The sequence below is a fragment of the Mastacembelus armatus genome, chromosome 1, assembly GCF_900324485.2.
Source record: "Mastacembelus armatus chromosome 1, fMasArm1.2, whole genome shotgun sequence".
Taxonomy (NCBI): Eukaryota; Metazoa; Chordata; class Actinopteri; order Synbranchiformes; family Mastacembelidae; genus Mastacembelus; species Mastacembelus armatus.
Genome location: NC_046633.1, coordinates 4,940,371 through 4,952,559, shown reverse-complemented (window position 1 = coordinate 4,952,559; position 12,189 = coordinate 4,940,371). Strand labels below are relative to the sequence as shown.

At 38.3% G+C, this 12,189-nt stretch overlaps 1 protein-coding gene across 4 annotated transcripts; it reads left to right on the top strand.

Moving 5' to 3' along the window:
• The first annotated feature begins 225 nt into the window (after window positions 1-225).
• Window positions 226-11,474, top strand: arfip1 (ADP-ribosylation factor interacting protein 1 (arfaptin 1)). Of its 4 annotated transcripts, XM_026303039.2 has the most exons (10): window positions 226-505; window positions 1,861-2,246; window positions 5,664-5,765; window positions 6,248-6,356; window positions 7,077-7,178; window positions 8,184-8,287; window positions 8,604-8,825; window positions 9,496-9,653; window positions 9,891-10,065; window positions 10,156-11,474. In XM_026303039.2, the coding sequence occupies exons 2-10, from the start codon at window positions 1,863-1,865 to the stop codon at window positions 10,309-10,311; spliced, it is 1,512 nt and encodes a 503-aa protein (XP_026158824.1). In that variant the 5' UTR covers window positions 226-505; window positions 1,861-1,862; the 3' UTR covers window positions 10,312-11,474. The 4 variants fall into 4 exon arrangements, with proteins under 4 accessions (XP_026158824.1, XP_026158826.1, XP_026158825.1 ...); XM_026303041.2 differs by lacking the exon at window positions 1,861-2,246 and having other exon boundaries at window positions 227-505; XM_026303040.2 differs by lacking the exon at window positions 7,077-7,178 and having other exon boundaries at window positions 227-505.
• The last annotated feature ends 715 nt before the right edge of the window (window positions 11,475-12,189 follow it).

The following is a 12,189-nucleotide window of genomic DNA, read 5'->3' as shown; positions in this document are numbered from 1 at the left end:
TTGTTGTTGAATATATTATGTTGTAGCAAGCTAGAATGAGAAAGTTGTCAGGTTAGCTAACATACATTAACGATAAAGGTTTCGACCAGCCGCTTACAGTCCGCTTATTTTCATACTTTATGTCAAAGTAGTCTAAATATATTAACGGGGTTATAAAAACGATCCCACCGTATGTTAGACACTGGATTCAAACTGCAAACAGTATATTTGAACAGCAGGGGGAGATCGCACGCCACAGATAACGTGGACTACTTTTAATGACAGCTACGGGCCCGCAGAGTGGAGTAGTCTTTCCGGGATTCAAACAGCAAGTTGAACCCGTTTGAGGAGATTCAAGCACAACCTATGATAAACTCATAGTATACCTGTGCAGCGTTTGCAATAACCAAAGTCGGACTGGCATTCGAGATAACGCCGAGTGCGACAGGACGTCGAGGACGGGAAGTTAGCGTTACTGCAAGGGCTAACAGTTCACAGCTAAATAGTTAGCCACGGCCGCAGACAGGTAATGGCAGCTAAAGTTTGGGTCATCATTCTGTTATGGCGTTGAGTTGCATATGTAGCGAAATAGCAAGATGATGTTAACTATTCACATAGGGTGTTTTTAGCGGAGTGTTATTAAGTTATCGTTACAGCTACGTTAACGTTAGCTAACACTCACTGAAATGAGTGGGCAGCTTTATGCTAACTGACTGGAGGTAAAGCTACAGAAGGTTTGTTGAATGTTTGCTTTTCAAACGTAACTCATTCTTCCCTCTTAATGCTAAGCACGCTTTTCGACATTTTCACCGTACGTGCCTGCCACTGCAGCGTATTTTTAGCACTTTTGGACGCCTACGTTAGTCACGTGATTGTGCTGCAACAGGTAATTTACCTTCCCGTGATGTTACAGAGAAAAAGAGGAAACATTTTGATAACGGCTGTAATGTTTTACTATGAAGTGCACAAGTGCCAAAGTCGATCTGGTTTATAATAACTTCACAAATGCAACTCAACTGTATCTCTATATCCAAGGCAAGAATTACTGAGGTGACAACTGATCTTCCCCTGTCTTTGTATATCTTACTGATTTGAGACTTTAGACCATCAGATAATAAAACATTATATACTGAATCAAGTCAGGGTATGCTTCACAAACCATGTGTTCCTCTCCCAAACAGAATAACTGATATGTGATTTCTGGGTGATTCCTACAGGAGCTTCTTTATGTTTTGTTGTATCAATTTGAGTCTCCATCACTTTACTGTTTTACAGATGCATGACTTAGTATAACCACATTATGGGCCTATGATGTATTGTCATTATATTGGAGTTGCAGAGCTGAGCATCTGTTTTTCTGAACTAATCCAAGCAAATATGATTAGTTTGATATGGAAACTAAACCAAGATGAAATGTCTTTCTGTTTTTATTTGTATGGATGTAAGTACAAACAGACATTACTTGTGTCTGTGTATAAAGTACTGTGCAGATGTATAAGGCACACAGCCTTGGAAGTATGTGCCATGTCAGAAATGTTTAAATTAGTGTTATTAGTCTATATTACACTTACTTTCAATAATATATATTTTTATATATTAATGCCCTTTTAATGTTAGTTAGTTCTGTCCGTTATAAGTACCAGCACAGAAAAACCTTTTTGTTAAGCAGCTGTCGAATCAATTTTTCATTGAGATGCTTAGAAAAGCCTTTTAGGATGAGCAGTTATGTTGTTGAACAGAAATTTTATCTTTCAGAAAAACAGGTGCTCATCCCTGTCACTTGAATGTAATAATGCATTCACATACATGCACGAGCTGAGACCTGGCTGTCAGCTAATTAGGTAGGACCTATTCATAAAATTCCTGTCTGTCTGTTTTCAGGTATGTCTGAAGTTAGTCTTGAGGCTGAATCGGGGAAGACCTCAGCCGAGGACCCTCAGCTGGATTCTGAGGAAGCTGACAATGTAGAAGAGCATTTGTGTGAGGATGTGAAACAGGAGAGTGTAGAAAACAGTGGGGGAGGCAATGTAAGCGATGAGGTGCTGTATGATATTGATATTGACAGTTCAGATGAAAATGCAGAAAACAGTGACAAGGATGTTCAGAAGGAGGGTGAGGGTTTCCGTAGTGAGGGCAAGGTGATGTGCAGTGATGACGATGCTGCACACATGTCAGGCAGTGTAGACAGTGGGGGACACGAGACAAATCATCATGTTGAAACAGCTGAAACACCAGAGGACAGTGGAGATTCTCACACTGAAGCAAAGGTGATGTTTACTGTCACTTTGGTCACTCGACCTCTTCTAGCACTTCCTTATTATGGTCCTGTTAATGTTGCTGGCTGCCTCTTTGACTTGCTGCGGTGTTGGGTCTCTTTCTTACATAATTTAAATTTATTAAATCGAATTATGTTGTGAATAATGTTATAATAAACAACATGAACCTGTCTTATAGCTGTAAAGTAACTTTCTTTTGTGTTTGTAGCTCTGATGTAGCTTTAATTCTGCTTTGCTGGAGGTTTTGTTAAAATAGTTGGTGTAGGTGATACGCTTGGTGAAATTGCTGCTTTCTCGCTGACTACGAGTGTGCTGCTGTCTGATGCATCTTATGTGTTTGGGGATAATCAAGGCTTCGCTAAATTTTTTTTTGATTTGTCTTAATGCTGGTTTATCTCACTATGTTTTATCATTGCTGTTTATTGTTATCCAAATGACATGATTGACACATTGAGACATGATTTGTTTGTTAGAATTGTTTTGATTCCTGCGGTCTTATCAAACCATTGTTGCCAGAACTTTTGCTTGTCAAAGACCATGTAATTGAAAGTGTACATGATGTGTAAATGATACCTCAATGGTTCGCTGTTTATAAGTTGGGTGTACATAGAGGTCTTGCTTACATTGCTGGGAAAGTGAGACAGATTTGGACTCCTGACTGCATTTTCTCAGTCCCACATTTGTTGCTGGAATGTGACTCATCAGGCTGTTTACTCAGTGTGTTGGGCTTAGTGCCAGGTTTTTGTTTTTTTTTTAATTTATTTTTTATATTGATTGTAAGAATTTAAAATATATACAGTATGTAGAAATGTAAGCCCTCTACATTTAGTAACAAATGCAGCACAGTTGTGATCCACAATTTTGTGGTCTCACTTTAAAAGTAAAATTTCAGTCCTTCTTGCAGCTTGAGCCCGGCATTGTGCAACTTGGCTGTGTCACGTTCTTCTGTAGTTTGAGGGGAAAGACGTGATTCTTTCCTCCTTGGCTGATGCAGCTAATTTGACAGGTAGCTCATTGTTGTTATCCATCCCTCACTGCTCTGTCGGGTTATCTTGTATCCTGGATACTAAATTGTAGGAAAAGGCCATGACGCACCATACTTTACCTGCTCATGTGCCTAATTAATTCACAGCCACTTAACTACTATATCAGCTCCATTGGTCTGACAATGTTGGAAAACTTTACTGCAGAATGTTTGCAGATGGTGGGTGGGATCATTTCAGCTCTGATTATGTGCTTTATATTTTTCTATGTAAGAAGACTAGTTGTGGTACAGCTGCACAGAAACTGATAAAATTAAAACAGCATGGATCAACATACTTCACGTTACACACGTTTTTTTAAAATGCATGTAATCAGAGATGTGTATCTGCCAGGTGGTCTGTTTCAACTTGGGGTTGGAGAGGACTAAGAGGCAGGAGTCCGTCTTATCTGCAGTAGATTGTTAGATGAGCCTTGCAGTGCTTCTCTCTGCTGCCTGCATGTGGGTATCATATGGCTTTTAAGTATTTATGTGTCTGTCACATGATGCAGCACTCAAAGTAAAGTCTTTGACATACATGCTAACATGAAATAATTTTCTACTTTATTAATATTTATTTATGTTGTTTTGGTGTGTGTGTGTGTGTGTGAAATCTTTGGTTACAGATTTTGGCTTTTAAAGAAAGATGTTGTGACTCTCAGGGAGGCATATATCCCAACACTCCCTACAGCACCTTCCAGCCTTCTTCTCTAAGACCAGTGTTAACCCTAAAACTCACATACAGTATCAGATGAAACACATGTTTACTGTAATTTAAGTAAGACAGTAGCTGAATTTGTTCTGAAGATTCTCTCAGGTTATAAATACAGCATCATGCTAGTGATTTATGTCCTTTTTACTGTATGTTTTCTAATATATGGACTGTCTACATTTCTTTATCACTTTAGGGATTTAAAATGCTCTCTGGTATATATGTGTATCTACCCAGTTTTAAGTGTAATGACATTATTTTATTTATTAAATGTCTGTAGTAGAATCTGACTTTTTACCTAGTACTGCAAGCAGTTGTGTCTCCCTTTGCTTACACAGTGAAATCAGTCATTTTAGATTTGACCCAGCTCTTGTTACCTGATTGTTTGGCAGTTTTTTGCATCATTTAGACATTGGATAAGAAGGGTAGTTAATTGAATCTTGTTCAAAGATGCAGATTTATGGATGGCTTAAAAATAACCCTTTGCCATGTGTATTATTAATCAGCATTAGTCAGCTATACATTGTTAGACCTTGCAACGTTCACGTGCAGAGCTTTATGGCGTTTAGGTAAGTGCCCTACTTCTACTGTTATTATGGGATCAATGTACTAAAAAGAGCATAACTGTATCGTCAACCTGCAATAATGGGCAGCCAGTTTATTATAGTCTAAATAAAACTGGTGGCCACAAACTTGTCTCCACCCTGTGGTGTGCTACAGGCCAACATGTTGATGTGTAGCTAAGCAAGCCAATGTCTCATTTCAATCCACGGCCATGATTAAGAGGGCTATGACTTATAGCTTTTCATAAACATTATAACAAGTCTTTCCACATGACTGTTGATTATGTTCATGGTCAAGGAGAATGTTGATCCATGCATGCTCCTGCAGCATAAGATTTTCCAAGTCAGACCACATAACGAGTGAAGTATGACACAGAGGTTTTAATGTGGTCTGAAATAATTGATGTAGCTGTAAAACATAAAGCCGTGTATTTGCCAGGAAACACTGACATGATCGTGTCATTGACAAACCTGTGTTTTACCTGCCAAGGAGATGTTGGAGGTAACTGGTTACTTTTGCTCATGTGCAAAATCATGACTCACATAAAATGATGTGTGTGCCCTTACTCCATGAAAGCAGAAATTTATATGTGTGAAGGGTGAGAATGGCAAAGTGCTCTTCCTAACATGTTCCATCCTGCCGTATTTAGTAATTAAACAGTGTTGTAAAATAGGGGAACTTAATGTCAGGTGTTGCACAAGAACTTCATATCCTGGTGCTGTAGTGGTGCAACATAAGTGACTCCCACAAATTAATGCAAGGAACTGTTTGTAGAATTCCTGTGTGTTTCAGGTATTGTAATGTTGGGTTATTAAGCTGATGTTAATTGCATTAAACCAGGCCTGACCTGTAAAGGTCAGTTTAGAAATTAGCTGTGCAGATCATTAACATGCTCTCATGTCATTAGTATAATTCCACTGAACTACAATCATCAGTATTAGATCCTAACTCGGGCAATTTCCCCTAAGTCAGTGTCCACAAGGTGGCAGTCCAGAACTATTGTGTTCACTACTCGGCCCTGAGTCCTCCTTTAATGGTGATCTTTTTTCTTTGAAGTTCTCAGGTGCAGCTTTAAACCATAACCTGTTTCATTTTACCTTCCTCTCTACAGGAAAGCACCATGGCTGAGGAGTCCCATAGAAGCTCAGCCGCTGAGATCCCAGTCACAAGCAATGGAGACCTGGATCAGAACCCTGAGACAGTGTTCCAGAGGGTAAGGGCTTGTTTAGAGACCTTTCAGAACAGCACCTACGAAAACTGTATCATGTCTACTGGTGTCCTAAACAAAACCAAAGGTCCTCAAACTCCTCTGTTTGAAAGACTATATCTATCAACATTACTATCCTTGTTATGATGTCTGTGCATCTCATTGGTTATCAAGTATATTATCTTTAAATCCATTGATTCAATATTAACATAAATTTTGCTGCTGGAGGAAAATAAACAGTGCAAACAAAAATGCAGAACTCATGCAATGTATGCACAATGGTAGAGCTGTAATTAGCAACTATTTTCATTATTGATTAATTGGTCCAATGTTTTCTTCCATAAAATGTTTTGTCTATAAAATGTCACAAAACTAGTCTAGCTTTCTACTGCATATGGAGATTCATTGCTCCTTTTTATTTTGACAAAACTCAATAATATTCAGTTTGCTATTTCATGTTTCATACCATATTCACATATTTTTCATAGAACTCTTACCCCAGTGGCCCCGGGGACCTACAACTTGCAGAGTCCTGTGTCCCTTCCAGCAACTTTGCTTCAACAACGGAGGGCATCATTGAATCTGGACCATATAAAGGTAAACATTTCATCTACCACTTTTCCTTGTGTTCTCTGTATTTTGAGTACTCTTACCTCACTCTCACAGAGTTTTGTGACGCAGCAGTTTGTCACACACTTACCCAGTCTTGTCAGCTTGTTAGATTATTTGATTGCTTTTCAGCATTCTGTGTTTACAAGCACTCTTCCTCTCAGTGTATTTCCAGTGTTCCACTTTTGGTTTTTAATCTCTGAAATTTGAAAGGCAGACATTTGAATTTGTAAAGGTGGACATCCAATTGAATTTAATGAGTTTCCTCTGATCTCCAGGTTGTAACCCTCCTTTCCTTTTCATCATCATGCACTTGTTACACATGCAAATAAAAATCTCCTCAGGGAGCGAGCTGCCATAGCCTATTTACCACAATGCTGCCATGGTTATTTTCCATGTTATTTACACTGGTGGAGGTAGGCCTTTGTTCTTCATAGTTATATACACTTAGATGACGCATGAACCGCTGCTGTCCATTACAGCGATACGTCACACTGTCTGCCACGTTCAAAAGGCCATCTCTCAGAAGTCAGCGTCTAAGTGTATATATCCGTTTGTTCATTAAAACATTAATTCTGCAACATGGTGAGAGCCACTTTCATTTGTAACACACACATAGGAAATCAACATCACTGAGAAATTCCCCTGTACACCATTGTAGGCGGAAGGCTGGCATGCTAATGAATCGTAACTCTGAATATCTCCCAGGATCAGCAAGCCTGCCCACATCTCCTGTGGCACCTGTAGCTCCCAGCTCGGCTGTTGCTAGTCGCCTGGCACGCTCTTCCAGCGATAGTCAGGCTGACAAAGGTACCAGAAGTGATGGATGCATGAACAAGGCGATACTAATTTGCACACTGAATTAACCGCAATCTACTGTACCTTTTGTGGTTTTCAACAGTTTCTTACCCTCTCTTTGTTCCCACAGGCTGTGCTCCATTCAGAATCATACCTTTTTTTCTTATTTTGTGTATCTCCAGACTTTGTCTTATATAAGTATGTGCTAAGTAAAGTAGTTTTCTGCTCTGCAGTGGCTAATGATAATCACATACACTAAATGTCATTTTCCTATGATCTAGACCTCAAGACTTCTAGATCTGATGCAACCTCTTGATGCCTAAAGCATCTGCTTGGCTTGGAGGGAAAACTGCTTTCACATTTAATCTCAGTGGGTTTTCCTGCTTGAAACCATTGTCCTTGCCACTTATAGTCTCCTTCTCTCTCTCTATGGAGCTCCAGAACTGACAAAATGTATTGTCAGGTCAGGCAAAACAAAATATGTGAATAAATAATGTTGTTAAATTATTAAAATGGACTGTTAAAAGAAAATGAAATCATTTTAACCTGCAATCAGGTGGTACCAAAAAATCAAAAGCTATTTATTATTAAAACAAAGTAAGTCTTTACTGAAAAAACTGGTATAATATTGATGCAGTCTGCTATGTTTCTGACTTGTCTGATAACCCATGAGTACATTGGATCTTTTCTGGGGCTCCATAGCTTTCAGTAATTCCTCTCTGTACCCAAAACACAATGACTCACTTCCCTTCATGTTTACTGTGACTGTTAGCATTTTAAAAGTGGCGATGATGGCTAATTGTATTTTTATTTTGTTTAGAATAGTTAGAGATGTAATCAAGCAGTCTCTAATGCCTTAAATTCAGCATTTGGTTTATGTTGAATTTTCAGTGACTATCTAATTACACTGTTTGATTGTTATAACACAATGTACCTTCCTAATTTTCACCACAGCTTTCTAGCTTGTGAATCCAATAATTTAATCATTTACCAAATGAATGACTTTTAATTGTCCAGGCGCACAGCCAAAAAGTGGAGCGGTGGTCCTTTCTGATGATTTAAAGAACCCAGCCATGGAAAAACTGGACCTAGTGAGAAAGTGGAGCATCAACACATATAAAGTAATCCTCTCTGTCCTTGATTTATTTTTATGTCCCTCCTTTCCCAAATCTCTGGGCCTTGCCTCACTTTTTTGTCTTTGCGTTAATGAGGATATTGGCACAAAAGTGAACTATACCTCAACCTGACAGCAACAGAAACTTTTTGTGCTTTAGACTTTGTAGTTTGGCTCAACTCTTTGTTTGGATTTTGTCTTTTCACCATCTCCTCTTTCTCTCTTGGTTTAAATAAAAGCTCCCTACAGTTACCCACTTTATTTTAAAATGCTGTTAGCCTCTTATCGGTGTGTGCTGTTAATAAGCTTCCTGTCCACTGCAGTGTACCAGGCAGATCCTGTCAGAGAAGCTGGGTCGGGGCTCAAGGACTGTGGACCTGGAGCTGGAAGCTCAAATCGATGTCCTACGTGACAACAAGAGAAAGTACCAGAATGTGATTAAGCTGGCTCAGACGCTGGCCAGTCAGCTGTCCCAGATAATGCAGACGCAGAGGCAGCTGGGCGATGCTTTCGCAGACCTTAGCCTCAAGTCACCAGAACTCCACGTGAGTCCATATATGTGTATACATATTGTAAATTTACAATAAATTTACAAATTTATTGTAAATCTAAATTTCATTTAAATCTAAATTTCATTTAAATTCATTTAGATTTAGATTTCAATCTAAATGAAATCAATTAGATTGCTCAGCTACAGAAAACAGTCTCACCATCTGTAACTTGCTGTCACAGCAATGAGTCTAAAAATGATGCAAAATATGTATATGCTTTTGCGCCACCTGCTGATGGTATTTTAAAGACTATACTGATCCCTTCGATTACGGGTTACTCCCTATTTTTGATTATTTTTTAATTTAAAGAAGCAACAGGTGAAGGAGCACATATTAAAACTAGGAAGGTAATTGCTTAATGCATAATTAAGGTTTAGCTTCTCTTTCTCTTGCTATGAGTCTAATTGTGTTGCAGGATTGATATATGCAGACATTGCTCCATGTTTGGGAAACCAAGTGCATTTTATTTTATCTTCGAGTGAATAAATATACTGCAAGATTATGTCAAAAATAAATGATCTGTATCCCATACTATAGAATAGTTGTTTTATTTGTCCTTTTATCGTCTTAACTTATACGTTTACTTTGAAAAAGTAAACGTATATGTAGGCAATATTGGTCTCCTCACAGATTAAACCTGCATGTGCTTAATTGTGTTTCTCAGGAGGAGTTTGGTTACAACGCTGAGACCCAAAAGCTTTTATCCAAAAATGGAGACACACTATTGGGTGCCATCAACTTCTTCATCTCTAGTGTGACTACACTAGTGGAAAAAACAATCGAAGACACGATGATTAATATCAAACAGTATGAAATAGCCAGGTAATGTATACAAATATGTGTTTGTTTGACCTTTGTTTGATTAAAGTCAATAAAATGTAAAACTAATGAAAATAAAATTAATAAATATTCATTAAAGCAGTCTAAAAATATCTTCTTATCCTAGTATTGTACTGTACATCCAACAGAGACCCTCTACTATGCGATTGACCTTTTATCTTGTGCACCCTACACACATATTATAGCTCTGATAGCATGTTAATAATGGCACTTCCCTAGGGTTGAGTATGATGCATACCGCACCGATTTGGAGGAGTTGAATCTGGGGCCACGTGATGCCACCACCATGCCGAAGATCGAGCAGTCCCAGCAGCAGTTCCAGATTCACCGTGAGAAGTACGAGCGGATGCGAAACGATGTCTCTGTCAAGCTGAAGTTCCTGGAAGAGAACAAGGTCTGCTAGAGGCTAGTTCTGCTCTGTATACTGCCAAAATATTTAAAGTCTGCTCATGATCTCTTGACCCCTCTTCCTGCTCCCAAACAGGTGAAGGTATTGCATAACCAGCTCATCCTGTTCCACAATGCCATTGCTGCATACTATGCTGGAAATCAACAGCAGCTGGAACAGACACTCAAGCAGTTCCACATCAAGTTGAAAATGCCAGGTGGGGACAGTCCATCTTGGCTGGAAGAGCACTAATCACTTCTTTTAGTTCATTTCAGGAAATGTCAAATTCAATTCAAACTCTACTGTCACTGCCTTTAAAATTCTCAGAATTGTAAATCTTTACATAATACACAGAAAGGGGTACACGTGGAAACTGTAATGGCCTTCTATATAGCAGCGTATGAATGTTGTGTTCCAGCAGAGTTGACATATTGGCTCTGAAAAGGCAGTTATGGAGCCAAAATGACTGCCATTCACATTTCCATTACTCTTAATTGAATGAGATGCGGATGTATTATTTACAAAGGTCTAATCGGTTAACTAGGTTTTCAACATAAATTCTTCCATGATTTGACTTGACACCTGTGGTGAAAATGAGGCAAGATGGCATTTAGGTTGATGTGTCCTGCCAGTGCTAATTGGTCACTTTTACCAGCAACCTCAGATTAAAGTTTGGCATTTTGCTTTCTTGGTGAAAGTAAGATGAAAAGATCAATGCCACTCTTACATGCTCATTGAGTATAAGGCTCTAGTCACTAGCCAGTTAGCTTAGCTTAGCATAAAGACTGGAAAATGGAAAAAACTGGAAAACATCTGGCCTGGCTCTGTCTAATTCTCCTCTAAACATTAAAAAGGGCAGTTATGTACCTTAAGACAAAGCCAGGCTAACAGTTTCCCCCTGCTTCCAGTCTTTATGCTATGCTAAGCTAACCAGCTTCTGGCTGCAGCTTTTTATTAAATTGATAGAAAAGTAGTGTCTTCTCATAACTGTCAGCACAAAAACCCATGAGTGTTTCCCTAAATGTGGAGCTATTCATTTTAAATATTTAAAAGTCATATTAATGGCTACACAATTCCCACCTGTTGTGATGCTACGTTGACATGATGCTACGTTTTAATTGGCCTGTTTTTTTTTTTTTAAGCATTTTGCTGTTTTGTAGAAATCTGTGGCATGACTGAAAAGGGTTGAAGTGCTGATTCTCTTAAATTCCATAAAAATGAAGGACCAGCCTTATGTGACTAAATGTGCCTTGATTTCTTGAATTTGTTGTTTCCCTCTTGTGTTATGAAATCCAGCCTAGCTATTGAAAACATGCACTCGCACTACCAGTCTTCTGGACCCACTCTTGAAGAAAGAGAATGGACCAAAACAGACACACTGGAGTTAAAGCGTGTAGAACTGTACATCTGAACACTCCACACAACAAAAAATACTCCATTAACTTCAGTCTAAATCTATTTGAAGACATGCTGTTCTCAAAGATATTTATCCATATTGCACATATGCACATTTATGTATTTGAGACTAACTACAAAAATTTGTAAGAAGTGTATGATATGTAAGGTGTAAACCAAAATAAAATTAACTTGATAAATGTTTGTCTTTTTTAAATTTGAAAGACCAGCAACCTTTATCAGAGCTGCTAATGCTAATTTACTTCATTGGGCTATATAAAAGTGTATTTTTCAAAGGGGACTTCTGTATGCTGGTAACCAGTTGTCACGTCCTCACTTGTTGATTTGTACTTTTCCTATGGCTCACTATAGCAGTGAATCTTGTACAATGATCTGTTGTTTTCCTGAAATAGATGGATATATATTTGTAACTTTCTCTATTTTACCTTGAGTATTCACTCTTTGACCAACGCAACCATTTGGCTATTTTCTTTCTTCTGTTGATATGCTAGTACTAGTATGTACTAGTGGATCTTTACTTTTTGTAATGATGAAATATTAACAAATGTTGGGTTAAAAGAATTCTGAATGCTGTGTAACCTCTTTGGGAAAATAAAATTTCTTTGCTTTAAATGTCTCAACTTTTTTAGGTAGTATGTGTAATAGCAGCTTACTGAAAATTAAATCGCCATATAAAACCATCAACACATTTGGCTTATAGTAAACTGAGGGCTA